General features: G+C 41.5%; 3 protein-coding genes and 1 long non-coding RNA gene across 6 annotated transcripts in view; 3 read left to right on the top strand and 1 right to left on the bottom strand.

Moving 5' to 3' along the window:
• Window positions 1-7,332, top strand: part of LOC113010447 (neurocan core protein-like) — a 49,130-nt gene extending 41,798 nt beyond the window's left edge. For both annotated transcript variants that reach the window (XM_026149495.1, XM_026149496.1), the window contains exons 15-20: window positions 1,479-1,530; window positions 2,601-2,707; window positions 3,077-3,159; window positions 3,379-3,523; window positions 4,499-4,681; window positions 6,143-7,332. In XM_026149495.1, the coding sequence (XP_026005280.1) occupies window positions 1,479-1,530; window positions 2,601-2,707; window positions 3,077-3,159; window positions 3,379-3,523; window positions 4,499-4,681; window positions 6,143-6,261 (689 nt within the window). In that variant the 3' untranslated portion in view covers window positions 6,262-7,332. The remainder of the gene's footprint in view (window positions 1-1,478; window positions 1,531-2,600; window positions 2,708-3,076; window positions 3,160-3,378; window positions 3,524-4,498; window positions 4,682-6,142) is intronic.
• A 1,738-nt stretch (window positions 7,333-9,070) lies between these two features.
• LOC113011298 (transmembrane 6 superfamily member 2-like) lies at window positions 9,071-13,469 on the bottom strand. Of its 2 annotated transcripts, none has more exons than XM_026150778.1 (10): window positions 13,128-13,469; window positions 12,380-12,483; window positions 12,192-12,289; window positions 11,990-12,093; window positions 11,834-11,916; window positions 11,626-11,750; window positions 10,558-10,659; window positions 10,374-10,466; window positions 10,163-10,208; window positions 9,071-10,053 (listed from the first exon to the last, which is right to left on the bottom strand). In XM_026150778.1, exons 1-10 carry the CDS (start codon window positions 13,217-13,219, stop codon window positions 9,818-9,820), a joined length of 1,083 nt encoding a protein of 360 aa, XP_026006563.1. In that variant the 5' UTR covers window positions 13,220-13,469; the 3' UTR covers window positions 9,071-9,817. The 2 variants fall into 2 exon arrangements, with proteins under 2 accessions (XP_026006563.1, XP_026006562.1); XM_026150777.1 differs by having other exon boundaries at window positions 10,163-10,282; window positions 13,128-13,468.
• A 1,264-nt stretch (window positions 13,470-14,733) lies between these two features.
• On the top strand, window positions 14,734-15,624 carry LOC113011380 (uncharacterized). Its single transcript, XR_003270534.1, has 2 exons — window positions 14,734-15,341; window positions 15,589-15,624. It is a non-coding gene; the product is annotated as an uncharacterized LOC113011380 (long non-coding RNA).
• A 6,282-nt stretch (window positions 15,625-21,906) lies between these two features.
• Window positions 21,907-27,614, top strand: part of LOC113010876 (myomegalin) — a 57,803-nt gene continuing 52,095 nt past the window's right edge. The window contains exons 1-3 of the mRNA XM_026150130.1: window positions 21,907-22,118; window positions 23,379-23,419; window positions 23,500-23,567. Of these exons, the coding sequence (XP_026005915.1) occupies window positions 22,069-22,118; window positions 23,379-23,419; window positions 23,500-23,567 (159 nt within the window). The 5' untranslated portion in view covers window positions 21,907-22,068. The remainder of the gene's footprint in view (window positions 22,119-23,378; window positions 23,420-23,499; window positions 23,568-27,614) is intronic.

Here is a 27,614-nt window from a genome sequence, read left to right as displayed (position 1 = left end):
TGATGCTTTAATAGTTACACCTTGCCATGTTATGTTAAAAAGAAACCCAAACAGTTCCTGATGATTTGAGCTAACAACCAGTGTTATCCAGCTGGAAGAAGTCGTTAAAAAACAGGTACACTGTGGTCATAAAGGGATGAGCACACCCAGCAACAATACTCAGGTTGGCTGTAGTGTTTAAATGATACTCAGTTGGTAACAAGGAGCCCAAAGTGTGCCAAGAAAATATCTCCCGCTCCATTTAAACCATCATTAAACTGTAAAGTTGTTGTGTGTGACATCAGCAGTTTCTCAAATACTCAGACCTGCACCAACAACCATGCCAAATCAGCTTTCATCCACATTCTGAGGCTCAGTTTAAACTTCAGCAGGTTGTGTTGAGCACGACTACATGCTTAAATGTATTGAGTTGTTGCCATGAGACATGAGACATGCCAGCCTTAACAAGCAGATGAAGATGTGTAGCTACTAAAGTACTTTTGTAGATAATAGCCCGTTTTTAATGACCCCAGGAAGAGTTGTTGTTACCACAGAAAAAAAGATTGCTGATCTGGATGCACTTATTTATAAAACACCTTTGAAGCATAAGTTCAAAGTGCTTGAAAAAATTAATGTGGGAACAAAAAAGATAAAGGAGACTGAGAAGATGATATATAGTATAAAAGTAAAAAGAATAAAGTGGACAGCTGACAAAATGTTTTTCAATTCTTAAATAAAAAGTCAAAGGAAATGGAACAGCTTGTTCAGTCCAGAGGTTCTCCTTGTTTCCAAAATTTGTGTTGCAGACTTGTGCAGGGTGACAGATACTGGGTGAATCTCCTGTGAACACACACACACACACACACACACACACACACACACACACACACACACACACACACACACACACACACACACACACGCGATTTTCTAAGCTTCAGTTAATATTTTCATGAGCATGTGCATCATGAAACATCGGGAAAAAATCTTAGTGTTTGTGTGGTACATGGCGCTAATCACCCACATACAACTCTCTCTCACACACACACACACACACACACATCGCTGATTCATCTCTGCACTGGTCTTGGACACCTCCAGCTACAGATCCGTCTCCTTGTGCGTGCGCGTGTGTGTGTGTGTGTGTGTGTTTGCCTGTGTTTGTGTGTGAATGTCGTGCACTAGTTGTAATGAGGATTAATGAATTTCTAACCTTTGCGGTTATAAATGATTCTACGGGCCTTGGTGTTAATAATGAATACCAATAGTGCAGAGAAAGAACCACGTGTGCTGAGAATGGAAAAGAAGCCTGTGTATAATTACAGTTCATGTATTTTACTTCTGAAGATGCGCGAGTCATATGTTTTAGTCTTTATTTGCTAAATGGAAGGAAAAAAACAAAATTCTGCTTCCTTATATAGACTATAGCATCTCACGTAGCGTGCTGTATTTGACTATGTTTAAAGAAGAAACAATTTAACTTCCCTTCCTCTTTACAGATGTTGAAGGTTGTGAGCACGGCTGGAGGAAGTTCCACGGCCACTGCTACAGGTAAGAATCATGGAAAACGGAACCAGCTTACTTTACTGCTCTGTGCCAGTTTACTCAGGAAAGACTGAGAAAATTAGCAGAGAGAAGTTGTAGGAATGACTGGATCCTGACAGAGTCTCGATGCTGCTGGTGATGGACCAGAGTGAGATGCCCTAGATAACATGGATGAGCTGGAGGGGAGATTCAAATTAATTTGTATCAAATGATAACAATAGTTGCCTCAATGTGCTTTATATTGTAAGATAATAGAAAGAAAACCCAAAAATCAGATGACCACCTGTAAGCAAGCACTTGGTGAAAGTGGGGAGGAAAAACTCCCTTATAACAGGAAGAAACTGCTGGCAGAAGCAGGCTCAGGGAGGGGCAGCCATTTTTAGCCAAGTCATACTTTAACCATACATTAATATAATACTTTATTCTCGACATCCATGACCAGGTTAGAATCACCAGTTAACCTGCATGTCTTTGGACTTTGGGATAATCCAGAGAATGTGGAGGACACAGCTGGAAAAGAGAACATGCAAACTTCTATTAGCATTAAAAACAGAAGCCTTCTTGGCGACAGTGCTCCACTCCACAGCACTGGTTGCACATTTTGAGCATCCTCAAAGTTTCATATAATGAGGTTAGAGCCCGATGAGTCAAAAGGACAGGTTTTGGTCGCCTTCTGAAACTTTTCTCCACTCTTGGCTGTTAATGGTGTCGCTGAGAGCTGATAACCTTAATATGTTGATCTCAGGCATGCAGCAAAACTTCTTTCTGGGAGTGACAGCTAAAACAACTCTAAAACAACTTGTTTCAGGTAAAAGGATTGTTATTTTGAACTGTGAATTATGCAACGCTACTCTGGCAGAAACTATTGTGCTGGAAATGAGCACAATAGGTAGGCAGATTAACTTGGAGCGCATGGATCATTAGCGAGGAAATCTCCTCCAACGTGCTTTTGACGGAGTTAAAGTAGAGACTGAACACGGAAGATCAGATGTCTCGTTTTAAAGTTGAACATCATTTAAATCTTTTGGGAAGCATAACATGTGAATCAAATCTGCTTTCACCGTGTCATCCCACAGGTACTTCACCCACAGACACACCTGGGAGGATGCAGAGAAAGACTGCAGAGAGCACAGCGCCCACCTCAGTAGTGTCGTCTCTGCTGCCGAGCAGGAGTTCATCAACGGTATGTCTGACAGGTGATTTTGATTTATTCAGTCATAATCTTTTGAAAGAAAAAGAAGGAGACAATCAAGACAAATGGCACAAATTAAACCCAACACTCTTAGGAAAAAAATATTAAAGCAGAACAAAGTATTAATATCATACATCACAAACAAGGGGCGTGAAATCGAAGCTTGAGGGATAAAAACAATAAAAGGTAGAGTGTGAAAAAAAAACAAGAAGAGAAAGCAGCAAGTCACAAAAAACATGATTCACAAATTCGATTATACGGAAAAGAGGGAGAAGGTGGCGGTGTGATGCTATCAGATACACAAATAAAGATCTTACAGAAGCAGTTAAATGAAAGGAAGCCATGTACTGTTTGTTCCAGGTCTCGGTCACGACAACGCCTGGATCGGTCTGAACGATCGCACAGTGGAAGAGGACTTTCAGTGGACCGACACCAACGACTTGGTCAGTGATCGCTTTTTACACTTCCTGTTTTCAGACTGTGAAAAGTCATCATAATAAACCAGCTCAATAGGAAACACACGTTTAAAGCTCACAAAATCACATTTGTGTAAAAATACCATTTTTTTTCTTTTCACTTAAAAATATGACAAGAATCCCAGCCTGACTACAATTACAGATGAACTCAAATGCAGGTGAAATCTGGTGTTTGCTGCCGTGCAGGTTTACGAGAACTGGAGGGAGAGCCAGCCCGATAACTTCTTTGCAGGTGGTGAGGACTGCGTGGTGACCATTGCCCATGAGGACGGCAAGTGGAACGACGTGCCCTGCAACTACAACCTGCCCTACATCTGCAAGAAAGGCACAGGTACTGTAACAATGCTCAGCTCGCTAACAAAACTGAAAAAGGTCTTTTCAGATTATCGGACAGGGAAGGACGCTCCCTATCAAAGATCTCCTGTCTTTACATGATTGGGTTTTCTGTGTACTTACCAGCTGGCCACCAGTTCTCATGCAGAAAATCAGTAGTTGGCTACACTTCACAAGTTGCTTTTTTGCTCTATAAAAGGTCATCGCTGCAGACGCTCCAAAAATTGACAAAATGCACAAGTGAAGGCTGAGATTCAGGCTAAAACCTGTATTGATTTTTGAGAGGAATATCAATCTAAATCTTCCTCTCATTGGCAGATCTTTTTCCCCTGGCCCCACTTACACTTGTTCAGGCAGAAGAACTGAAACTGCAGTTATTGTCCTGTTCTCAAACGCCATGTGAAATTCCTACAAGCTGTTTTTTGTCAGCTTTTCTTGATACTTACTGTACCCAAGCCTTTCCTCTGGGATTCAGTCAACCTAAATGTGAAAGCAATGAGATCACATAGACTTGGGGGGAAAAAAAGAAAGAAGACATGGAAGACCATCAAGAGGCCTTAGAAAAGGACGGGGAAGGATAAAGGAGGACAGGGGGAGAGGGATTAAGTCATTTGAGAGTGTTTGCTTGTCTGGCTGTGGTCTCATGGCTCTGTGGTTTGGCTGTAGTCCCTGTCTACTGCAGAGACTAGCCCCTTAAAACAGCTCTTTCTGTCAGCAGATACAGCAACAAGGCTGCCATCTAGAGGCAGCGCACTCCTGCAAATGACGACCTTCACGAGTTATTGTTGTGCATATTGTGCGATGCTTTCATTTACTATACATTAGCACATACATAAAAAAATATGCGATGACTGCTCTAATGGGTATTTATTAGTGTGTCTGTTCTAATTAATGTCAAATAAACTCTGGATGTCTCTTCAGAAATTCAGCCTTTTTTGTATGAGTGATATGAGGCTTCTCTGTTTGTTTGTAGTGTTATGCGGGACCCCGCCTGCGGTGGAGAATGCCCATTTGATAGGTCGGAGGAGATCACATTATGATATCCATTCAGTGGTGCGCTACCAGTGCTCTGAAGGCTTCTACCAGCGCCACATCCCCACCGCACGCTGCCGGGCCGATGGGAGCTGGGAGCGACCAAGGATCATCTGCACAAAGTGTGAGTGGTCGCTTTAAACTGAAAGCATCATGTATGAGGAGAAAAAATTTTTTTCCCCACATACAGGCTGAGTAGAAGTTGAGATGTGAAACTCCTTTTTACTTTTTTATTATACCATAACATTGCAGCATTGTAGTGACTTTGGAGCTCTATAATAGTGACTGTGCCACCAATACAAGTTTTTTATTGATTATTTTCACGCCTTGCTCCTCACTTACAAATTCAGACGGTTCTGCCAGGTTGTTGTTTTATTGAGTCACTTTTGTCATTAGTTTCTGAACTGGTTGGGCAAATTTCTTGAATCAATTTTGTAATTCAGATTGATTTATATGCATATATGCACACAAATGAGTTTAACACATTGAAAACCTTTAATGCAGGTGTCAGACACATTAGTGTAACTACAAAGGCAAGCCCATTTGATGGTGAGCAAAACGCAGTGGTTAGATTCACAGTGGACACCTTATCAAAACTTTTACCATATACATCAGTATATCAAAGTAATGAAACATCTTCTCACACACGTCTGTTTGGTCACAGTTTCTTGTTGAATGCATATCTCTGTATGTCTTGACTGTCCTCTGCACTTTTACGTTTTCCTATATCGCATCATTTTTCTCCCGCTTCACATCCTTACTCCCCTCCCAGCGGTACGCTTCCGTCCTTATTCGTGTCTGAGCAGAGTGCTCCATGCTCACAAATCATGTCTGTGGCACTCTATAAACGCTATAAATGTGTGTGACAATACTCATAATGCCTGTGATCGTATTTTGGCAAGTAGAGCCCGTAAATGATGACTTCATTCATAGTTGTGAGACAGAGACAGAAGATTCATTGTTAAAGTCTGAAAAGAAATGTTCTCTTTCTGTTGTGCACAAGGACACTAAGTCAAAGCAACTGTAAAGATCTTGGATGTAAATATGACTTCACAGACGCGCACACACACACACACACACACACACACACACACACACACACACACACACACACACACACACATAACAACGCAGTAAAATATGATTCATTTAAAATCAGTGAAATTACAATCCAAGCAGCTCCTTGAAGATTTCATCAAACCCGATAATTAGCATCAACCAACCTCAGAGCTTTAAGTCTGTTAAGTATCATTTATTAACTCTTTCCCATCTTAACAAAGGTGACTCACTAATAAATAATGTATCAGCTCATATTAGGCTTTTGTGTAGCATTGAAGAGTCAGCTGATTAGCGATGGGAACCTTCAGCAAGGAAATATATTTTGAGTATTTGAGTATTTATGGTTCAACTACACACTTAAGCTTCTTTCAGAGCAGATCGTTTAAGAGTAAGAAAATAAATGCAGAGATTTAGCCAGTGAATATGGGATTTTTGTGTACAGTGCAGTAATTGTGCACAGTGACAAGTGTGTTGTTCATCTACTGCAGCTCATATACAACGTGTCACCATTTCCTCCCCTCTGCAGCTCGACGACTGCACCGGTACCGACGCCATCACCGCAACCAGCGCCACGACCGCCACGGCCACAGGAGACACGGAGGAGAGGGACACAAGGCCAGAGAGGACGCACACAGCTACTACTGAACCAAATAATACAACATCCACAATGCCTAGGTGCTAACCATGGCCCATAAGGAAAGACAGTAGATCACAGCAATTTCCATTTGCCCTTCCTGCTTCTAACCACTAACCGTGCTCTCTGCTTAGCTTTACTCCCCCAGTGAATAAGATTATCCCCATAATCTAACCTCCATGCTTTTTGATGCTTCTTTTTATTTTCTCTCTGCTTTCTTTAACCGAGGTCCATGCGAACACTGACTTTAGCACCGCCCTAACATCCGCCCTCCCAAACAGTAACTCCTCCACTCGTCTGCAAACTATAACCTTCTCTTGGTCTGTCAGCCTGACAGCAGTGTGTGAACGTATGCATGTAAGACAGAAACTTAGAGGAGTGCCAAGTCACTTTTTTGGAAAGGTTTGCTTGTTCTACATGAAAAAAGTAACTCATTTTAGTATTCTGTTTACAAAGCACAGATGTAATTGATGCAAGATAGTCCTGGTATCCCAGCTTTTTGTACGTGTACTGTAGCTGTTACTTTTCCATAGAGCACCTGAATAGCTGGTCTCTTTTATTCGACTGACGTGCTTTTTTTCTAATATCTGTTTGTGTAATGTTACTATTTATTATGAATCATTTGCTAGTGAACATGCTTGTTTTCTTACTTATCCTTTAGAAAGCTGACGTAACACCATTTTTCTATACCAATATGTAAGTCCAACAATCAGTCGATAACAAAATTAATCATTTGATTGCCTCTAATCTCTGTACTGTAAATATTGTGACGTGTGTTATTGGCTCAAACCTGATCAATAGCTGGACCTTGTCCAATCCGATAGACTCCCCAATCCCCATAAGCACTCTCAGCTAATGTATACGTCCCATTGACATAGTTAGTGTGGGTGGGATTACAGAATAATTTGAGATAACCACTTGATTGTACCTAATTTGCACGGCCATATTTACACGATGTGTAGAATGTCACTCTTTTTTTGTCTCTTGTCTCTTTGATATTTGATCTGTTATCCACTTTTTTTGGTGTTATGACTTTTTGTCCTGCTGTTGTACTCCATTCTTAATAAAGCGAACAAAATGGACAAAAGTTCTGCTTTTCATTCATGCTATCAGCTGTTTTCACTTTCAAACGCAGCGTAGTTTTGCCACGAGGTCATGCTCGACCCAGAACCTGATCAGATCAGTTAATCTGAGTCGGGGTTTTTCCCCCTACTATTATCTCTCTATTTTGTTTTAGCTCCATAGTGTAGTGCGAGCTAAACCTCAGTTCCAGCTAGAGACAAAAATGCCCTGTGGGGTTAAACTAAGAAGAGCATCTGGTGTAAAACTTTGGAGCTACTCGCTGTGGTGACCCCTTGCGGCAAGGGATCATCTGACTGTAGCATCTGGATTTTGTCAATAAGAAGTTCTTAATGGTTATTTTAGGCAATAGATAAACTGAGGAGCAACATCAGGACTCAGTATAAGATGAATACAGATCATTTCAAGTGAATTATGGATGCTATTGAGCTGAAAATTATCATAGGTTTTTCACTTTAAAATACTTTAGTCTGGGTAAAGTTACAGAATCCTGCAAGCTGCTTTGCAACCCACCTTCACAACAGCTCCCTGTCATGCTACATCTGACTTAAAGTGCCTGTTCTCTTCTGTACAGTGCTTTTGTTGATGCTCTACTCACCTGAAGCAGCAAAATATCTTCTTTTGCAAAGGTGGACCTGATTAAAGTACACCTCCAGGAGCAATTTAGCTTTTGAAACACATACTATGAAGTGCCCAGCGGGAAGTTTTTGGCGCAAGGTTGATGCTAGCGGAGGTTTGGAGCTCTGCAGTTATTGATTCAGCAGAGCATGAAGACTTTTACATGGTATGTGCCTCAGGACTCAGCTTGTAAACTTTATATTGTTTGCCACTATATTTGGCTGATTTGCTGCGTTTCCCAAATATTTCTGCTTTGCAGTATCATCACTTACACTGGAATATCAGTTTCTTCCTATTACAGTACCAAGCTTTTTAAAAACGACCCACTGTTTCATTTACAGAGCCGGACGGTATGGCTGGTCATGACTCTACCCTAATGACTGAGAGTCAGTTGGTGGGTCCAACACTTTATACCATACTAAACTGTTTTTAATGGACACTCATGTTGCAATAAGATAAAGCCTACAGGGTTAGGGTTGCGTTTATTTGCACTGTGCTTTCTAAAGTGTGTAAGTGTGTTATAAAATACAAACTTAATCTGAGCCACAAATTGTGACAAAGACAAAAAAAACAAACAAACTCAGTGATCAAACTTCTTGTACTGCATCTTACATTCAGCTGTGTCCTGCATATCCTATTGTATGTACACAAAAAAGGGAAATGTTCTATTTACAAAGTCAAATGACACTTTAGCAGCCAAAACATGTTTTTTTTTTTGCTTTTTGAGACGTTTCCTGCAGTAATCCTTATGGCCGCTGTGTCTGACAGCTCACCTAAATCCAGGGTTCACCTCTTATCAGTCTGATAACTTGAGCAGTGCAGTAGGGCACAATGACATCACCAGCTGGAGAAAACACTGACAGCTGCGGAGACGCGACTGCTGAACCCGTAAACCACTTGGTTCGGGAAGAAGTGCGTTTAAGTTTAGAAGCTCAGACGTGATATGAGAGTCATAAATATTCTCAATATTTAGCGAAGGAAAAGGTTAATGAGAATGTAATTTAATCAAACACTGACATGCACAGCTAGCAGCGAGAAATCTGTGTCCCATTTTTAGAATACAAAAATAGCCACAGTTCAGCGCTCCAGTTCTCAAACTGTAGATAGAAAGAATGAGCGTGGTAATCATTTAAGTCGTTTATTAAGCAAAAACAAATTCCATGTGCTTCCTTTCCCCGTTTCACATGACTGTAAACTGAATATTTAACTTGAAAATGACAGTCTGGACTTGGAGTGGACTGGAATAGCGATTAGTATCTGTCTGATTTCTTTATACGCTCCAGTCACATGAAGGCTAGACCACAACGTCGATCACCAGGTGGTTTTTTTCTTCTCCAAGCTGTCAGCTCGAGTGAGTCATCTCTCTTATCAGCAACTCTTAAGTTATTCAGCCTACAGAGGATTCAGCTGATATTCAACATTTAATATACTCACAGTTAGCGTGGGGGGTGCTAAAAATCACAGAAGGGTGAAAGTTGCAATATTCAAGATCAAAAAAATGAATCTTCAAATTTTGTAGCTTTGGTTTAGATTTCTGTATAGAAAAAAAAAAAAAAAAAAAAAAGGGACTGAATCATTCTCCGGTGCTGCTGCTGACCTGCATGGTTCAGGTTAGTTGAAGTTTTGTGACGATACAAACTGGGTGTCTGCATGAGTCACCTGAACGCTGTGCGATCTGATCACGGTCCTCACCTCCATCAACAGCCTCCTTATCAGGGTCCAGAAGTCCATACAGGAAGTGCTGGGTGAGGTGACTGATTTTTTTTTTTAACAGTTGAGTCAGAGAGAGCAATGTTTTTAGATTTCCTCTGGGTTTTAGGGATGAAAAATGTGTGCATTTAATTCAGTTCGTGCCCCAGTAAGCATTCCTCACCAGTCCGTGGCTTGCGTGTGGTCTAGTTTTCCTTTTTCTTGCTGTTGGATTGTCCCGCAGGAACAGGTTTCATAAAATAAGCAGGGTTTGTGTGGCAGCGCAGGGCCAGCAGCGCCGGTGCAGCAGCGAGCAGCGCATTGAGAGCGATAACAGGCAACCGTTTGTCTGCTGGGACTCGGTACGTGAAGGGAGTGCGGGAATGCAGAGATGCTCCGATATGGCACCACTGGGTCTGGAGGGAACAGCGAGTGAGGGGGAGGGAAGTCAACATGAAGCTTTCCATTTTTCCTTTTGTTTAAACGAATATTAATCACAGCACGAGATGAGAAAACTACAATTACCTGAGCCATGGCGCCGGCAACGAAGATGGTCCAGTCCAACATCCAGCTACATCCAGGTGTTTTCAGACCGTAGATGAAGACCGTTAGCAATGGCAGTGCATAGAATAAGTACACGAGCATCTAAAGGAATTGTGCACCAAACAGTTAAACAATAAACTACATATTATATTAGAGTTAACTCAGTTTCTGAGTCTTCGGTCTCCAGACTCACCATAACCCTGGGAAAGCCAACGGGGTCTTTGAGGTACGGCTCATACTGATAGATGTAGGTGAAACAGGTGTCCAGAGAACAGTCCAGCACTACCTGCAGCACAACACGAAGAGAGTTAAGACTGGAGCGCGAACAGAAGCGCAAGTACCGACACGCAGAAAAGGTCTTGTGATGTTTCACTTACAAAGCCTCTAAACACGGAGAAGGCCATGGATCCCAGTAACAGCAGTGAGAGAAGCAGGTCAATGGGTCGAAACAGCAGACTTTTCTTCTGCTCTGCAGCGATCTGCTCGACACAGAAATGTTCACAGTTGATGTTGGTGCTGTTCATTTTACACCGTACAGGTTATTTTCACACGGGCATCGGAAAACTGAACGTGTCTGGAGATTACCCAGCGGAGCTGCCTGTGAGAAGACAAATGTCTAACACAGTCAAACTGGATATTAAAACAGCTCTCAAACTGCCTGCTCCCCAGTGGGAAGCCTGTGTGATGTCCCACTGAGCTCACGTGGGAATAAAGAATGTAACTGTGTGGAAAATTCACAGCAAGCAAGAGGGTGTTACGTACCCTCCAGCACCTCCTGAACCTAACAGAGTTTTTCCAAGTACTAAAAATGCATTTCAGGTGGAATAAATATTATTGTGGGTACAAGTTAAAAAGGCCAACTGTGAAGAAATGTCCCCAAATGATTTTTCTGACACCATCTGGAGTTCATATGCAAAAACAACAATTTTCTTCTCCCAACTTACATACATACACACACTTTTTTAAAGTATAATTTAATGTCATTTGGATCCTGTTCTATTCAAATTTAAATCAGTCTAACTGTCACTTATGTAGCACCAAATCACAACAACACTCCGCTCAAGGTGCTTTATATTGTGAGGTAAAGACCCTAGAAACCCATGAACCATAACAGAGAGAAAACCCCAACAATCAGATGACATCACACGATCCACAAAGGTGCATATCAGGTTAACTGATGAGTCTCAGTTGGGTGTGAGCATGAGTGGGAATAGTCTGTCTCTGTGCTAGCCCTGTGTCCCAGTGTACCCTGCCTTTTGCCCTATGACAGCTGAGTTAGTCTCCAACCTTGAGCATGACTCCTAATTAGAAAGGTGGCTACAGAATTTTAAAGTTTAATGCACTACAATATGCACAGATATGTAAGCTGTAACCAGATTCTGGCTAGACTACTCTCGGAGTATATGGTGTATAATGAACACATCCTAAAAGCGAGAACTTTTTACCTTATCTGCTGTGATGATTTGCATCTCTCTGGGTCTGCTAAAGAGCAGCGAGGCTGCCCAGAAAGGTGCCAAAAAGAAGGGGATATTCCTCCAAAACGCTGGTCGAATGTTGGACCCATACTTGCCTGAACAAATGAGAACTTCATCAATACACGTGGTCACAAACAACTGCGCCGATCTGACCAGACTGTGTTCATGCTGCTCTCACCAATGACCACTCCTGGGATGTGAACGATCTGATGAGCGATGGAGGAGCCTGCCCACAGCAGGCCCAGGCTACGATACGACTTCCTGCACGACAGAAAGTCAGAGGTCTCACTAAAGCACAGACATGAGAGACTGTGACGGCAGCGGCAAAACCTACCCAGAGAACATGCGGTGGATGATAACGAGGAAGAGGATGAAGTGAACGATGCCCTCCCAGTAAGACATCATCAGTGCATAGGCAGTGGTTAGATGAGGCTCACCCTGAAGGGAAAGAAACATCCAAACTTTAACATTTAAACTTATGAAGTAAAAAAACCCCCAAAACTTGGAGAGTCTTGGAGAGAAAAGCGAGAGGTTACCATTTTTATGTAGAAGCCCATGAAGCCAGAGATGAACCCATCCTGCTCTAAAGCATTGGTCAGACCCACCAGGCAGGTGAAGGAAAACTCTGCGAACACTGCAAACATACAGAGAAAGAAAGAGAAATAACAACCGTCCACCTGGACTTTACTCATTTATATGAAAGCATGTGTTAGTGTGACTGTACCATAGAACAAAGGGTCCACTTTGGCCTTGTGCCGCACAGTGAGGAAGAGGAGGAGAAGCACAGACCCCAGGATGACCGCTCCCATCCCCAAGATAACCAGAGGTCTGAGGACGAGTTCAGACACAACAAAGTTATTCTGGAGAACATTAACCAGTAAATCAGGATCGACGTAGATAATTAATTCTCTCTAAGCTGCTTTATTATAAAACGACAAGTCTTTGAATAAAACTTAAACTTCATTTTGTGCTTTATAAAAATTAACTCAAGATCAGTGACGATCGACGAGACTTTAAAATGATCTAATTTTGCGAAATATCGCAGCTTTCGCCACAAAAGGAGGACGTTTAGATAGAGGGTTCAAAAAGATTAACATTTCTGCTACTTGATTATTTTCAAAGCTTTCTCGGCTCTTTAATTGCCAGTTTCTCTTTGGTGAAATTCAAAAGCTCGGAGCAGTGTGGGGATGTAACACTGATTGATTAACGCTCATTATCGTGGGCGATATAGCCTTACACTCCGTTAATTTAGATTTAGGCCTACGTTTTAAGACTTTATAACGGATCTCTTAAGTTCACAGCATTAGATTTTCCAGCCTTGGTGAATCTTTTTTTTCTCCTCTGGGTAAACACGCCCTTTTCCCTTCAGGCTGTGGGCCGCTTCATAAGCCTATTAATGTCGGCGGCTTTACCATGCCTCCACACAACAGGCCGAGATTAGATTGAAATGATCCGACTACACACACACTTACTCCTGAAGCGCTGGGATGTTGTTCATTGTGTATAAAACTCCAGGTGCCAGAAGAGAAAGGAGAAAAACGCTGATTTCCGTCGGTGGCCTCATTCTTGTAAACGTGTTGTTTGGTCTCTATGGTGAACCTTAAAAATGTTCCACATAAAAAAGAAATCTGTCCCTCCTAAGCACGTTTCAGAGCTGTGCACCGAGTCATGTTAAAGCAGCGCCCTCTGCGCTGCCGCTGAACGCAGGAGATGATTTAAAGCAGCGTCACGTTGCCTTTTGATCTGTGATGAAACCTTCAGCGCCAATAAGCCTGCAGCTGTCCTGCAGGTGTCAAAGTTCACCTCGGGCAGGAGGCACCTCTAATGAGAGAACATTTAAAGGGAGAGTAATGCAAAGTTCAGATAACGGACCGCTGAATCGCCCATCATGCGCAAATATCGCTCTTTTCCTTCACGTTTTTCATTAAATTCTCTGATCTGTCATTAAATGCGTCTTTTAAAACATTCACTCAGTCTTTGTACAGACTGCCACCTGGTGGAGGACGATTCCCCATGTCAGTGTTTCCTCCCCTTGAAGTCCTTTTAAGTTCAGTTTTCTGTCTTTTCGCTTTCTAATCATGCTGTTTGTAGATACCCTGCACCAGATGAGTCTGTACAATCCAGCTATTCAAGTCACGTGATGTCAGGGCAAGCGTGGTCTTTAGGGTCTGCTCGACCATGGGGCTCGTTTAAGGAGCCATCTGTGCTGTTTGGTGTAAGATTAACTCCTCCATCTGATGTCTCGATTAGATTGTGGATTAGATTTGATATCTTACAGAGAACATAAAGTTCAGAACAAAGATTATGTCTTTTAGGTCAGGTCACTGTTTAAAACTCACAATCAGTGTGACATTTTTACATAGCTTCTGTTTCTTTGTAAAGCACTGCCTCATAAAGCTCATTGTGAAGAATGCCTACACCTGCGTTACACAACACCATCTCATGGATGAACAAGGGTGGGTAAAGCAGGTCTACATCCAGCGCACCCTTATCTTCTGTAACAAAGCTGCTGAAGAGGATTATGCTGCTGTTGCCTCAGAAACTTAGTCACCAGTGGAAAGAGAGCACAGAGAGGGGTGGGGAGTCCACGCAGAGAGTAGAAACAGACAGGCAGGCGATACTACTGCTACAACCCTTCACACACACACAGCACCAGCTTTTTCTTTCTTTCTTTCTTTTTTTTAGGCTGACACAGATTTTTTCTAAAACCTGCCACCATGTGGCACCCTTTGATTATCGGCATCATGACAGTGAACACCTCTCTAACCGTCTTCTACTGGGCCTTCATCCTGGGCGATGCTTACTACAAGTGGCTGATGGAGCCAGAAGACAAGCCCAAGAAGGTGGTCACCCCAGCTTGAGGGAGCCAGTATGGATCTACCTGAATGAGTGACTGGATGTTATTTGCTTAGGAATACTCTGCTCAGCTAGTAGTGCTTACAGTGAATTTCTGCTTCTTTTTTTATGTATTCTTTTTTTTTTTTTAACTGGAAAAGCCTTGGATTCCTGTTTTGAACTGAAAAAATAACCTAAAGCAATCTGCAAGTTGATGAGAAGAATCATTCTTACAGGTAAAGTGTCAATTTATCTTAATATTTATTTCGCATCATTTTATTGTGTTTTAGCTACATTTGTTGCTTGCAGTGTGAATCAACACACACATACACACTTCACACACCATCCGCAGGCAACAGGTCCTTCAGGTGACACTAAATGAACCGTTTAAGCTTTCTGCTGACTCGGTGAAAAGGTTTTGTTGGTGACAGTGGCATGAGTCAAGCAAATCCTGTTAGGATTACTAAACTACTAAACACCACCTCTAAACTGGCACAGTTGGTGTTACTTTCGTAACAGCTTCATCCTGAGACACATTCAGAAACCCTCGTCTCATCTCTCGTTTGCATCTCTCCTGAAAGCTTATTTTTCACTCTTCCTCCTTTTCCTTTTTCTCTCTATTTTATTTTATTTTTTACATCTCTCCACAACATGTCGCACGTCTTCTACTGGGGTATGCACCCAGTCTCTTGGTTCATTCTTTTCGCCAATATAGCCGTAACGGTCATTGAATGGAAGTTTCTTGCCTCTCAGTTTTACAAACTTAACTGGAAAAAGGAAGAACAACAAGCCAATGCCTAAAATCCTGGTGGAAACCACATCCACATCCTGATGCTGCACTGAGAATATTTGTGAGGATAAAAATATCTCTCTCCATATATATATATATATATATATATATATATATATATATATATATATATATATATATATATATATATATATATATATATATATATATATATATATATATATATATCACCTGTTTACCTGCCCACATGTACAGAAAAAACAAGATTGTGTAGCTTTAGGCTTGTTATGAAAGGGCAGCCACTATGCAACGCTAACCTTATGCTGTGTTTTTGTGGTTATTTCCAGAGCTGCTTCTGTACAGTTCACCCCAGAATTCAAAAACAAAAAACCAGAGGAATCGTCTCAACTCTTTGCTGCAGGCAAGTTCATTTTCTTTCCCTGTGACACTCCAATGCAGTGCTGTCTTCCATGTCATCTGTGCCATTTTCTCATCTTTTGTCATATGAATGGAGCTGCTCTCTGGCTCTTTATCATTTTTACAAGAGTCATTTATAAAGAAAAATACGTTAAGATGTGCACCTTTTCTACCTGCAATGATATCATGCTCTGTTAGGGAGCAAGAACTCATTCATGAAAGCATTGTTTCATGTTAGTGAATTATGTGACATGTCACAAGTGCCAAATTGTGTATAAGATCATTTGAAAGTATCTATAAAGTGATGCCAGTCTGGACCTGAGTGAAAGTGGGTTCACTGTAATATACATATCATATCTTTATGCAAGGGGGACCATAAGCCTCTTTGGCATATTACTGTCCACCTCTCCTCGCTCATATCTCTAATCCCCACAGATGGAAAGCTGATATTGCTCTATGACAGACTCAATCCTATTAACTCCGTCTGTCCTACATTCACTTCTCCTCTGTCTCGCTCTCCTGGACCGAAGACCCTCTGTGCAAAAGATGAGAATGAGGAATTCTGGGATTCAAGTCTAGACCAAAGATTAGAAGAATTGGCACATGGGTAGTATCAGGCTTTACTTGTCAGCTGAACTACATTTCTGTAGAGCCATTTTGTGACAGGGAGCTGTCACTGCTGAGAAACAGTACTCTCAGTTTCAAACCATCCGCACATTTCCACCTGTCACTCATCCTTCCGACACCCAGAAGATGTTGAAAATGTTCTAATGCTTAGTTTGTTTCCCTCCTCCGCCTCCTCTTCCTCCTCCCTGGTGCACCTGTATCACCTGTTCTCCAAACATTCACAGTGCAGGAGTGAAGGAGCGCAGATCTGCAACAAGACAATAAATCTGTCATCACCCAAAGAAACAGCCCCGAAGCTTCAACGCTTTCTGTGAGCTGACAAAACCATAAAAAGAGTTTCAAAAACCGGCCAAGACAAAACATGAACCGGCAACCAAATGTGTCCCTGAACGCCTCAGGAGGAGCTCTGATTTCAAACTTCACACAGTCTGCGTTTGAGCTCCGGCAACTCCTCCAGCTGTCTAGAAGGAAGGAGGAGGAGGAGGAGGTGTATTTTGTGGACTACATCCCCCCTGCGAGAGATGCTATAACTCTCCCACCCAATGTAGTCTATGTAATAGTTGGGGTGGTGGTGATCATAGTGGCCACCTACGCCATAGTGGGACACCTCATTGATGACCTGTTGCATGACCTGGCAGGTAACCCCAGGTGGACACATCCTGAACTGATGCCACCGTGTCCACTCTGGCATCTGTGTTTGTGGTGTCCTTTCTGTCCCTGAGCTCTCGTGAATCAACTTTTGATCTTTTCCTTGTTTTGACGACAGTTTCCTTCATGTTCACCCTCTGGTTTGTGGATAGGATAACCTTCCCAGTGGTGTCTGTTATTCTTTTAAGGTGAATGTCAACAGCTGATCAAATGGCTGCTAAAAAAAGCCATCTTAAGGGGGCGGTCAATGTTCAATTTGTGCAATTCCACAAAGTTCCTGCTTTGGCTATTTAATAACCCCCCAAAAGAAACAGCATCCTCTATGCTGCAGTTTGTCATGCATGACATGACAACTGAAGTGAATCTAAACCCGGTGCAATGCCCCTTTAAAAGATACACAGAGAAGACATAAAAATAAATCATTTTAATTCATTTCCAACATGTTTCCTCTTACAGACTGGATATTTGGCCCCAAACCAGTGGAGGATGATTCAGAGGGAGGGGATGCAGAAATAGAGGAAGAGAGGCGACTCAGCGTTTCCAGCAAGCTGTTGGAGAAAGATGAGATCAGAATGGAGGAAGAAAAAGAAGGCCAGCTGCCTGGTTTCCACCAGGGAGACGCAGGCCGCTGTCGTCCATCCACCCCTCCGCTGAGAAGCGCCATTGCTTCGTCATACCCTGGAGAAAAAAGGATTTCCACACATAGCGTGACCTTCGCCTGCCCCGTGGCCCCTTACGTCACTTCCCTTTGAGTTTTTTCATCACAGCAGTTTTTATTACGTCTTAATCACAGTGCAGTGATCAGTGATGTCCTCGCTGTAGTGATGCAGAGGCTGAGGCACTCTTGTTTTATGCTGGTGTTATAGTTAGCGTGCAAAAAATGTACAAGAAAATGTTGTTAGTAAGCACGATCCATACTGTCAGTCTGTTTCTACTGCACCATGCTGAAATTCGCTGTCCAGCTGCTCGTGGTAAAAACTGTAAACAAATTAAGTTTCAAGTAAAAATATCAGTTATGTTAATAACTTAACTTTACATCTAAAAATGTTCATTGGAAACACACTGTGTCCAGTTCGTCCACAAGGCTAGACAGAAAGTGTTGTGAAATTGCAAAATCAAAAAGACTTGTCATGTTACATGTGCTTGTAATGTGTTTCTAAAGAAAACGTACATCACTTCTCCTGGTGTTGGACTAAGCTTCTCCCCAATAAACAACTCGATAATACACGCTCGTTCCTCCTGTCTTGTCTGCTTTCATTAATCCATCTTACCTTCTCCTAATACCTGCTTGTGCCCAGGGTGATGACCTTGTTTATAAATGCAGAGGATTATTGCACTTGAGCATATTAAATACAGCTGAGTGATGTAAGATAGATAGATAGATAGATAGATAGATAGATAGATAGATAGATAGATAGATAGATAGATAGATAGATAGATTTCTACAGAGAGAAAAACAGGAATCTTGTTCACATGAGATACAGCTTTGCATTTATTTTAAATCTTACTTTAGCAGTCATTAGTCATAAGGCTGATCAGCTGTGAATTAGAGGATCTTCACAGCTTCCTTGATTCATGCAAAGAGTTTCATTCACGATTTCCTGAATTTTGAGTAATTTTGCTGTTGTTACAATGCTGACATTGGAGAATGTGATATTTCCTCCTGATCTCTTTGTATTTTGCACAGAACGTTCTGTGCGATTAAATCTTTGTGCCGGCTTCTTAATACAGCGATGACCCACAGATATTAACTGGACTCGCAGGCTGACAGCAGAGGCAGCCAGACTGCAATGGACAGCTTAAACGTTCGTCACAAAGAGGAAGATGGCACAGTGTTATTTGAGTCATATATCCCTCCTTCTCGGGATGCTATCCACCTGCCCACCTACGTCCTCTACTTGCTCATAGCCGTCTTCGTCGTGTTTTCGGTTCTCTACGCCATCACGGGCCACCTCATCAAAGACCTCATCCATGACTGTGCAGGTTTGTTACTGTACCGCTAGCTTTTTAAAGACCAGAATAATCAAACCACAAGCTACTGGCAGCGCTTCTCTCTGACATCTGTCTCCTACCCTCTCTTTCTGTACTCAAGACTGGCTGTTTGGGGAGCAGCCTGCAGAAGTGGTGGTGAACTACTGTGAGGCCAAGGATAAGTTCATGGCAGACTGGTCCCCACAAACCAGCCCTGAAGTAGAGGCAATGGCCCGGGAAGAGGAGAACAAGGTGATTGACAGAGACTTTATGAAATCCCCTGCCATCTGGATCATCTCTACAGAACCACAAGGGGCAAAAACAGGACCCCGGGTGGTCTTTGGGAATAGGACTTGAACCCATCAGAGACTTGCTGTCGTTACAGACCTTCTGTATGTGATGTGAATGTATAAATATCTAGATGGATGATGAAGGTAAAGAACCATTTCTGTGTGAGGCTCAAAATAGATTATTAGATTTAATTTCAATATTTTGCAAAATAAGATTAAAAAGTAAGATTAAAGATTTTAGTATAAGCCTTCGTGTGGATTTTTTTTAAATATAAATGTTTTGTGGAACATGTGCATGTAGCACTGATCTATCATGTGGAGTAGTAAACAAGTATCTTGTGAAAATAGTTCTGAAAAGTTAAGCCATGAAAGTAATGGTACAATTACACTCTTCTCAATAATAATGATGATTTGTCTGTTAACAATAATTATCATTATTATTATTTTTAGGTAGCCTCAGTTGGTCTGCTGCTGAATTTATTTATTAATTATTTATGTTTGTGTTTATATTCAGCTTTTTCACGTTTGGATAAGGTGTAACTTCGTAACTACTGTATAGAAATGTACACCGCACAAAAAGGACAAGGCAGCTAATTTGGCAGCAGACATTTCTAAACAGAATATAATGCTGCACAGTAAACAGGACCACCCCACTTGCATTTGAGATGCAATGGTAAGCGAGAAAAGCACCTCCTGTGGTGAGATGCATGGCACTGCACGCTGAGACAGTGACGTGGTCTAATGTTATTCCAAACTCGCAGTTTCTCATTAAGTTTCTTCATTTAAATGTGAATGTAACTGCCTCTCTTTTTGTGTATAATGGCTGAAGGCTTCAGCGGTCCTATAAGGACATCTAGTGTCTGCTGTAGTCATTACAGCTGAATATTATTTCAAACTGGAAAACCTCTGGAAATAAGGTAACTCATTTAAAAAAAAGAGAGAGAGAGAAAATATGACAATGATCTTCAGAATCTTTGATTTCAACAATTAATATTTTATATCTTAAAAATGTGGTAGGTAGTTGCACTTTATTCTACATTTCTCCTTTACTTTCATGTATTTATTTATTTGAGAAAGCTCTAAACTCACTCCACACGCTTTAGAGTTTTCAGACCTTTTCACAAACGTATTCTACATTTCATAGACTATTTAGTTTCTCATAAGTCTAAAGATCAGTCGTAGATTTCGATGCAAAATCAATCAGTAAATAAATAAATAAAAGCTTTTCCAGTTGTCTGTAAATTCTCTGTGTTCCTCTTTTATGAGACTCTCAGTTCCCTGCTATAGGGATCAATGATCAATTTGAAGCTTGGCTGCACTGCTGTAGGTCACAACCAGTTTTAATGTGTCAGCACACAAAGATCCACCGAGCACTAAAGAAGCCCAACCTCAGTCCAGGAGAGGGCGCTGTGGTAGAAACAGCCCTGTAAACTGCGTGCTGCCACGTGGAACTTGATGGCTGATAGAGGTGGGGTGTTCTTCTAAGTGACATGGGAAGAGGCTCCTGATGAGGCAGTAAACATTAACCATCTTTACTCTCATTTTTGTTCCCCTATCAGCTGAAATTAGAGAGCATTTGCCCTTCAGCCTGGAGCTGTCTCCATCTCTTTCTGTCCTGATCATTTTTGAGAGCAAATTAGCTCCACATTAGTTCCGTGACTCCTAACAAGATTACCAAAGCTACATCCGCTCCTCACATCCACTCGCAAACAATGCCACAATCTCATTAACTCTGTCCCCCCCTAATCCCTTCACCCTTTCAGAGCGCCCCTCCACCACCATTCTCCTTAAACAGATAAAAGTGTGGCCAGTCTCTGCAGCTGTGTGGAACAAGTCTAAATTTGCTTTCTCACTCAGGTTGAACTAAAAAAAACAAACAAAAACAAAACCCCAACAATCTTATAATAAGCCGTAAAAACAGAGCTATAATCAGTCCCAGCAGACTTGAAAGCATCCTGAAATCATTTTACTGAAAATAACTGAGTCACTGTGATGAGATTATTGGTTCTGGGATTAATATAATCTGAAGGTTACAGTATGGTTAGTCTATAATTTAGGATTCTGATCTGGAAATCATTTGAATCTCTAACATTTATTTCATGCGTTCCTGGAAAATACATTTGAGATGGAAAAGGCCTGCGCTATTAAATCTGATATATTACATCAGATAAGTGAGTGAAAGTAAACTCACTTCCAGCCCATCAGTAATAAGAAATCATATCCATCACTTGCTGTTCCAAAACGACTTCGCATCAGAACCAAAAAAGCTGTTTTATTGCTATTTATAATTTCAAATATCTACTGGTTTCACCATTGTTCTCCAGAGTTTATTATTCGTATGACTGCATGACAAAGAGCAGGACTATAGCATAATTAATATTTAACACAACTACTGAGCAACAGTTTTGCTTTGAAAACAGGGAAACCTGCAATTTCCAATTAAATCAGAAATGTAGGCTACACATTACTGCTAAAGAAGGCAACCCAACCCTGTGGTGTCTATATCTTTAAAAGAGTGGGTATATTCCTGCCCCCAGCTGCTCTCCTGGAGGGCTGAATCAACATTAGTGGCACTCTCTTGTGTGGGCTCGTAGCATCCTTTGCTTTTCATTTTCAGGGCGCGCATCCTCTCTCTCTCTCTCTCTCTCTCACACACACACACACACACACACACACACACACACACACACACACACACACGCACACACACCCCCTCCAAACCTGAGCGGTGCGCGATGCCTCGGCCGCTGCGGATAGCGTGCTCCTGTGTGGATGTGGCTCATGTACTCCAAACAAAAATGAGTGATGTACGGCTGATTTGAACGCAGCGATGCTTTCCGGCATGGATGCCCGTTAAATGACGGAATAGCCTTTATGGAGTGGAGCTCATCGTCGCCGGAGCAAGTCTGGGGAGAGTCAGAGAGGTGAGGTGGCTGATTGTGTGCGGGGGGACACCGCAGCGGAAGACGGATGCTTATTTGGCATTTTTAACAAAAACACGACTCCGGCGATACAAACCGCGGTTTCAATCAGAGCACTGACTGCTGCTACAGTCAGGCCATTTCAGTTATTTTCTCTCACTTGATGTGCACCCATCATCCATCCTGGATAAAAGGCCGTTTTTCTCTCCTCACAGGGCTACTCACACACAGTAGCCGCGGATCGGAGAATAAAGCTATCGGGGGTGATGCAAATGTCTCTCTGTGATTGCGCATGTGTGCATTTATCCTTACACAGCTACATTTGTAAAAGGGTTTCTGATGGAAGATGCCATTAAAGACGCGGTGTTTCTGACCTACTTTGCAGGAATAAACATAAACTGCATGCACCAACTAGGCTGCTTAAAGGGCTCATCGGTGCAGGTGGGCAGTAGGGCCTTGGAGGCGCTCAATGCAGCTGTCCTAGAAGTGATAACTAAGGCTGAATTCCTTCATGTACGCCCACCAAGTGCTTAAGAGATGAAAGCTTGACTTTCATTAATAAGGGATGGTTTTTGATAACCACTCATCACATAGCTCAAATTCTCCATGGTGACCACACCATCTGACCTATATCTGCATTAAGGGAACAGTTGTGTAAGACAGTTGTGATTTGGATGCGCTGTTTACCAAAATACTACAGCATGTATACCATTTGTCCACCTGGTGAACTTTTAAAACCCTTTGGCATGCATACAGCTGTCTTTACATTTACTGACCCAGCAGCTGTCAGGGGCATTCCCCATGAAGTGGGGGAGCACTGATGGGGCAGTAGCAGTTGGCCTAATGTTGGGCATATTTGTCTGTATACTGTTTGGGTGTTGACCCAGACTGTCTGCATCTTACTGCCGTTATTTCTAACCTTAGGGGTGACTGTAAAGGCAAACACCCCCTCCGTTAGTTGGTAGTGAAGCCCAGTTGAACTTTGACCCCGTGGCTCCTCTCTTATCTCTTCTCTCCCCTGCTGAGACTCCAATACAGAGGTGCAAATGACATCATGCTGTTATACTGAAAGGGCTTTTAGTGGCTTTTAAATTTCAGGAAGAGCTCTTTGTTTTTAAGGGCACGCAGTAAAACGGAGAGACCATTACTTGGCTGTTTTGTGTTGGAATGGATCTACTTGTGCAGGTTTTCACTCACTCTTGTCTTGTCTGTTTATGTTCATTCAGTGCTGACTTTGCTTTTTTTTTGCCATTTCTTTCACAGTACTCAAGAACCTTCATCTAAGATCACAGGTCACATGACAGGTGTGTATCCCCCCCTACACATAACTTAATATTTCCATGAGTTTTCAGGTTTTTTGAACGCACCTTTTCCCCTTGTTTAGATTTGTGCAGTGATGAAACAGACAACTCTCCCCCTCTCCAGCTTCACACGCTCAAGCAGTTCGAACAGGTGAGAGCTTTTATTTTTAGATATCATGGAGTTTGATGTGAGGGACACTTCTTCATCCCCATGATGCTGCATTTGAATGAATTATGTGCCAGATGAATACATGCTTCATGCTGCCATCTAGTGGCTTCATGGACTCACAGAAAAAAAAAAGATAAAGTCAGAGATCAGTATTGAGGAAATAAGGATAGTCTAACCCAGGAATTCACGCACATACTCCAACCATCTGGAGAGCATGTTTTAAAAATACCGTACTGAAAAGGAGAGCACCTGCAAGTGGAGAAATGTGGATGGAAAACACCCAGAACTCTCCTGGTATTTTAAAAATCTGCCTCTGGCTACTGCATGGCCCACTTTAGGTTCCCAGTGTCTGCTGCACTATTGCTGGGCATTGTAGCAGTCACATTAGAAGAGAGTATATTAAGTATTCCTTTTAATGTCTGGCAGGGTGCTGTTCAGAGCACTCACAATATCACTGACACAAACTCCAAGCCAAAGTCATAATTAGCATTTTAATGTTTTCTGCAGTTTTAAAAAAAGACATTACAAATAAAATGTTATTTGCAAATGAATGTTCCCTTGCCTACACAGTTAGGTCCATAAACTGCATTTTTTGTAAGTTTTCCCTCTGTACTGACATGGATAAGCAGAAGAAAATAGATATGGATTGTTTTTAATACTTGGATGCAGTCAATGACTGTCTGAAGTCTAAAACCCATGGACATCACCATATGTTGTATTTCTTCCCTGGAGATGCTCTGCTAGATGTTTACCGCTGCCATTGTCAGTTGCTGCTTGTTTGTGGGTCTTTCTGCCTTCGGCTTGTACTGAATAGCCATAAAAGCATGCTCTGTACAGTTGAGATCAGGTCACTGGCTTATCCATTGATGAATATCCCATTTCTGTGCCTTGAGAATCTGTGTAGCTTTGGGTCATTACCCTTTTGAACTATGAAGCACTGTTTGATCAGTGTTGCAGCATTTGTCTAAATCTGAGCGGAGAGTAAGAATATACAGGCTGATGATTTGGTCACTCCTAATGTTTTTTCACGGTTTCTCTGAGAGGCTTATTTTGGTGTTTAGTCTAATCTGATGTCCTTTAGGGGCTCATATTTAAAATGACAGTGAAAAGCTATAAAATACAAATTCAGCACTGAATCAATTTCAGATATTACGTTCGATTCATTTGCCATGAAATAACAAGGGAAGTGGCCATGAAACTGCTTGTGAGTCAAGTGTCCAATTAGTTTTGAGCCTCTGAAAATGGGCAGTTGTGTATAAAATGGTAGCATTTCCTAAAGAGTTGTTACATACTGATTTAAAATTGATTTAAAAAGCGCTGTGGTGGGGTACAGAGGCAAAACTACAAAGCATGTTTGTTTTCCAACAAATTATGGCCCTAATTGTACATGTAGAACTCATTTATTTTTGCTATAATGCTATAATATTCATATGTGATTTCCCGATGCATTACTAAAGTGAAAACTGATAATAAAGAGGGGATGAATTGCAGTATATGTTTTTCTGTCACCTTACACAAGCACAGAAAAATCGCACCCTTTTTAATGAGATAGATGGACAGTTTTGCCATGCTTACGTTTCTACAGGGATTTCATTTAAAAACAAACAAACAACAACAACAACAACCTGAAACTAAAAAACCCATCCAGGCCACATTACTGTCAGCACTGTTGAAGCAACACATCAATTAAATTTAACCTGTTTAGTCGGTTAAAAGATCTCAAAAAGCAGCAAATCACACCACGATCTAAGAAAACAACTGAGAAACAACGTCACTGACATATATCGGTGTGGACAGGGTTACAAAACCATTTCTAAAGTTTTGGGACTCCGTTGAACTACAGTGAGAGATATTGTCCACAAATAGAGAAAACTTGGCCGACCACCTTCCCAGGAATAGTTGGCCTACAAAAATTACTCCAAGAGCACGTCAACATCAGAAATCATCTTGATGATCCCCAAAACTTTTGGAAAAATATTCTTTGGACTGACGAGACAAAAGTTGAACTTTTTGGAAGTTTTGAGTCCTGTTAAAGCTGCATAAAACTAAAGAGCATTTCACAGAAAGGAAATCATACCAGCATTCAAACATGGATGTGTTAGTGTGATGGTTGGGGGCTGCTTTGCTGCTTCAGGACCTGGATGACTTGCTGTAATTGATGCAACTATGAATCGCCTCTCTACCAGAAAATCCTAAAGGAGACTGTATGGGCCACCAGGTCATGCCCTGAAGCTCAAGCACACTTGGGTTATGATCAGGACAATGATCTGCAACACACCAGCCAGTCCACCTCTAAATGGCATAGAAATAATCAGATGAAGTTTTTGAAGGGACCTAGTAAAAGTCTCGACTTAAATAAGATTGAGATCCTTTGGCATGACCTTAAACAGACTGTTCATGCTGGAAAACCCTCTATTGTGGCTGAATTAAAAGAATTCTGCAAGTAAGAGTGGGGCTAAAATTCCTCCACAGTATTGTGAAAGACTCATTGTCAGGTATCACAAACACTTGATTGCAATTGTTGTTGCACAACTAGTTTATTAGGGTTGGGGAGCGATTACTTTTGGATAGGATACTTTGGGTACGTTTGGATAGCTTAATTAAAACTTGTATTTTGTATTTATTCAGGATATCTTTGTCTAATACTGAAATTTGTTTGATGATCTGAAACATTTAAGTGTGACAAATATGCCAAAAACTATGAAAGCAGAAAGGGGGGGAATACTTTTCCACAGCACTGCACATGCCTCCATATGCATGCTACTGCAAAGTCTTGCCCTAGAAGACAACAAATCATCACAGGGAACCCATAATGTTTAACTGTTAGTGCATGGTCTCACAGAAAATATGAAATGATATCAATTCAGTGAAAGTAAAATCAGACAAAAATCATCGGTATTTAAAAGAAATGGGAGAAAATTCATGTCCAGCAACACAAATTATTTCATTAAACCTTGTGACTGTTTCTGAACTGCATGTTAGAGCAATCATTTGCTCTTTTTTACTTTTTATTTGGGGTGCCAGTGCAAATAATACAGTATATCGCTCATTTGCAATGTACCCAATAATAACATCAGCAACCTAAATTCTTCTACTACTATATTCAATTAAAGAGACTGTTATAGACCAAGAAACTGATCCCCAGGTTCTCCACAGTATATGACATCTCCGTGCTTGTCTCTAAAAATGTGTGTTTTTGGACATGCACTTTATAAGAATAAAACCTGCTGGAGGAGCTGATAAGCCCAGTTAAAATGGGATCAGGGACCAAACAGTCACGAGAGCTGAGGTAATTTCTGAGAGAGCGTGGCCGGCACATTTACACCAAACAGCACTTCAAACAACACAGTGCAGAGTTATACATACACATCATAAATCCAATTTATTTCTCTTTGATGAAGAGTGGACACGTGTGTGATTATTTATGAGGATGCGACTATGTTGTGTGCAGAGTTTAAATGTAGAGGTAGATGATGTCATCCCTGATGTCACGTGGAGACTCTGCTTGGCGCCCAGCCTATCTTTGCTCTGAATTATTTAGCAACAGCATGTAACCTGACACTATAATGGACACACTCACTGAAAGCATCATGAACTAAAAATGATCTAATTGTCCTGTCTGTGTCTCTGTATTATCCAATCTTTTCACACTTGGTTTCAGCTTATGTTTGTATTGTTAGGATATGTAGAACCCGTTTTTCCTTTTTCACTCTTGAGTTCAATTCTTTCAGTTTGCTAGTTTCTCTGAGGGACATTCAGGGATTCTCCACAGTGAGATTGAGGACAGCTACCTATTAATAGCACTGTGGCTCACTGCTCCCAGGTTTCCTATTTCTTTAACTTCTTTCCACTCACCTGCCTGTTTCACTCCCACCAGTGTCTCTCAACTTCATTCCCAGAGCTGATTGTGTAGCTATCACAGGCTATGGTAAAATCAGGGTGGGCTAATCCATCTTCAACATCATTATTAGTGTAAGAGGAGAAAAAAAATGACAGCAAGGTTCCAAAAGATGCAAAACAACATTAGCA

This window comes from Astatotilapia calliptera, chromosome 18 (genome assembly GCF_900246225.1).
Source record: "Astatotilapia calliptera chromosome 18, fAstCal1.2, whole genome shotgun sequence".
Classification (NCBI taxonomy): domain Eukaryota; kingdom Metazoa; phylum Chordata; class Actinopteri; order Cichliformes; family Cichlidae; genus Astatotilapia; species Astatotilapia calliptera.
This window is presented reverse-complemented; position numbering and strand designations above follow the sequence as displayed.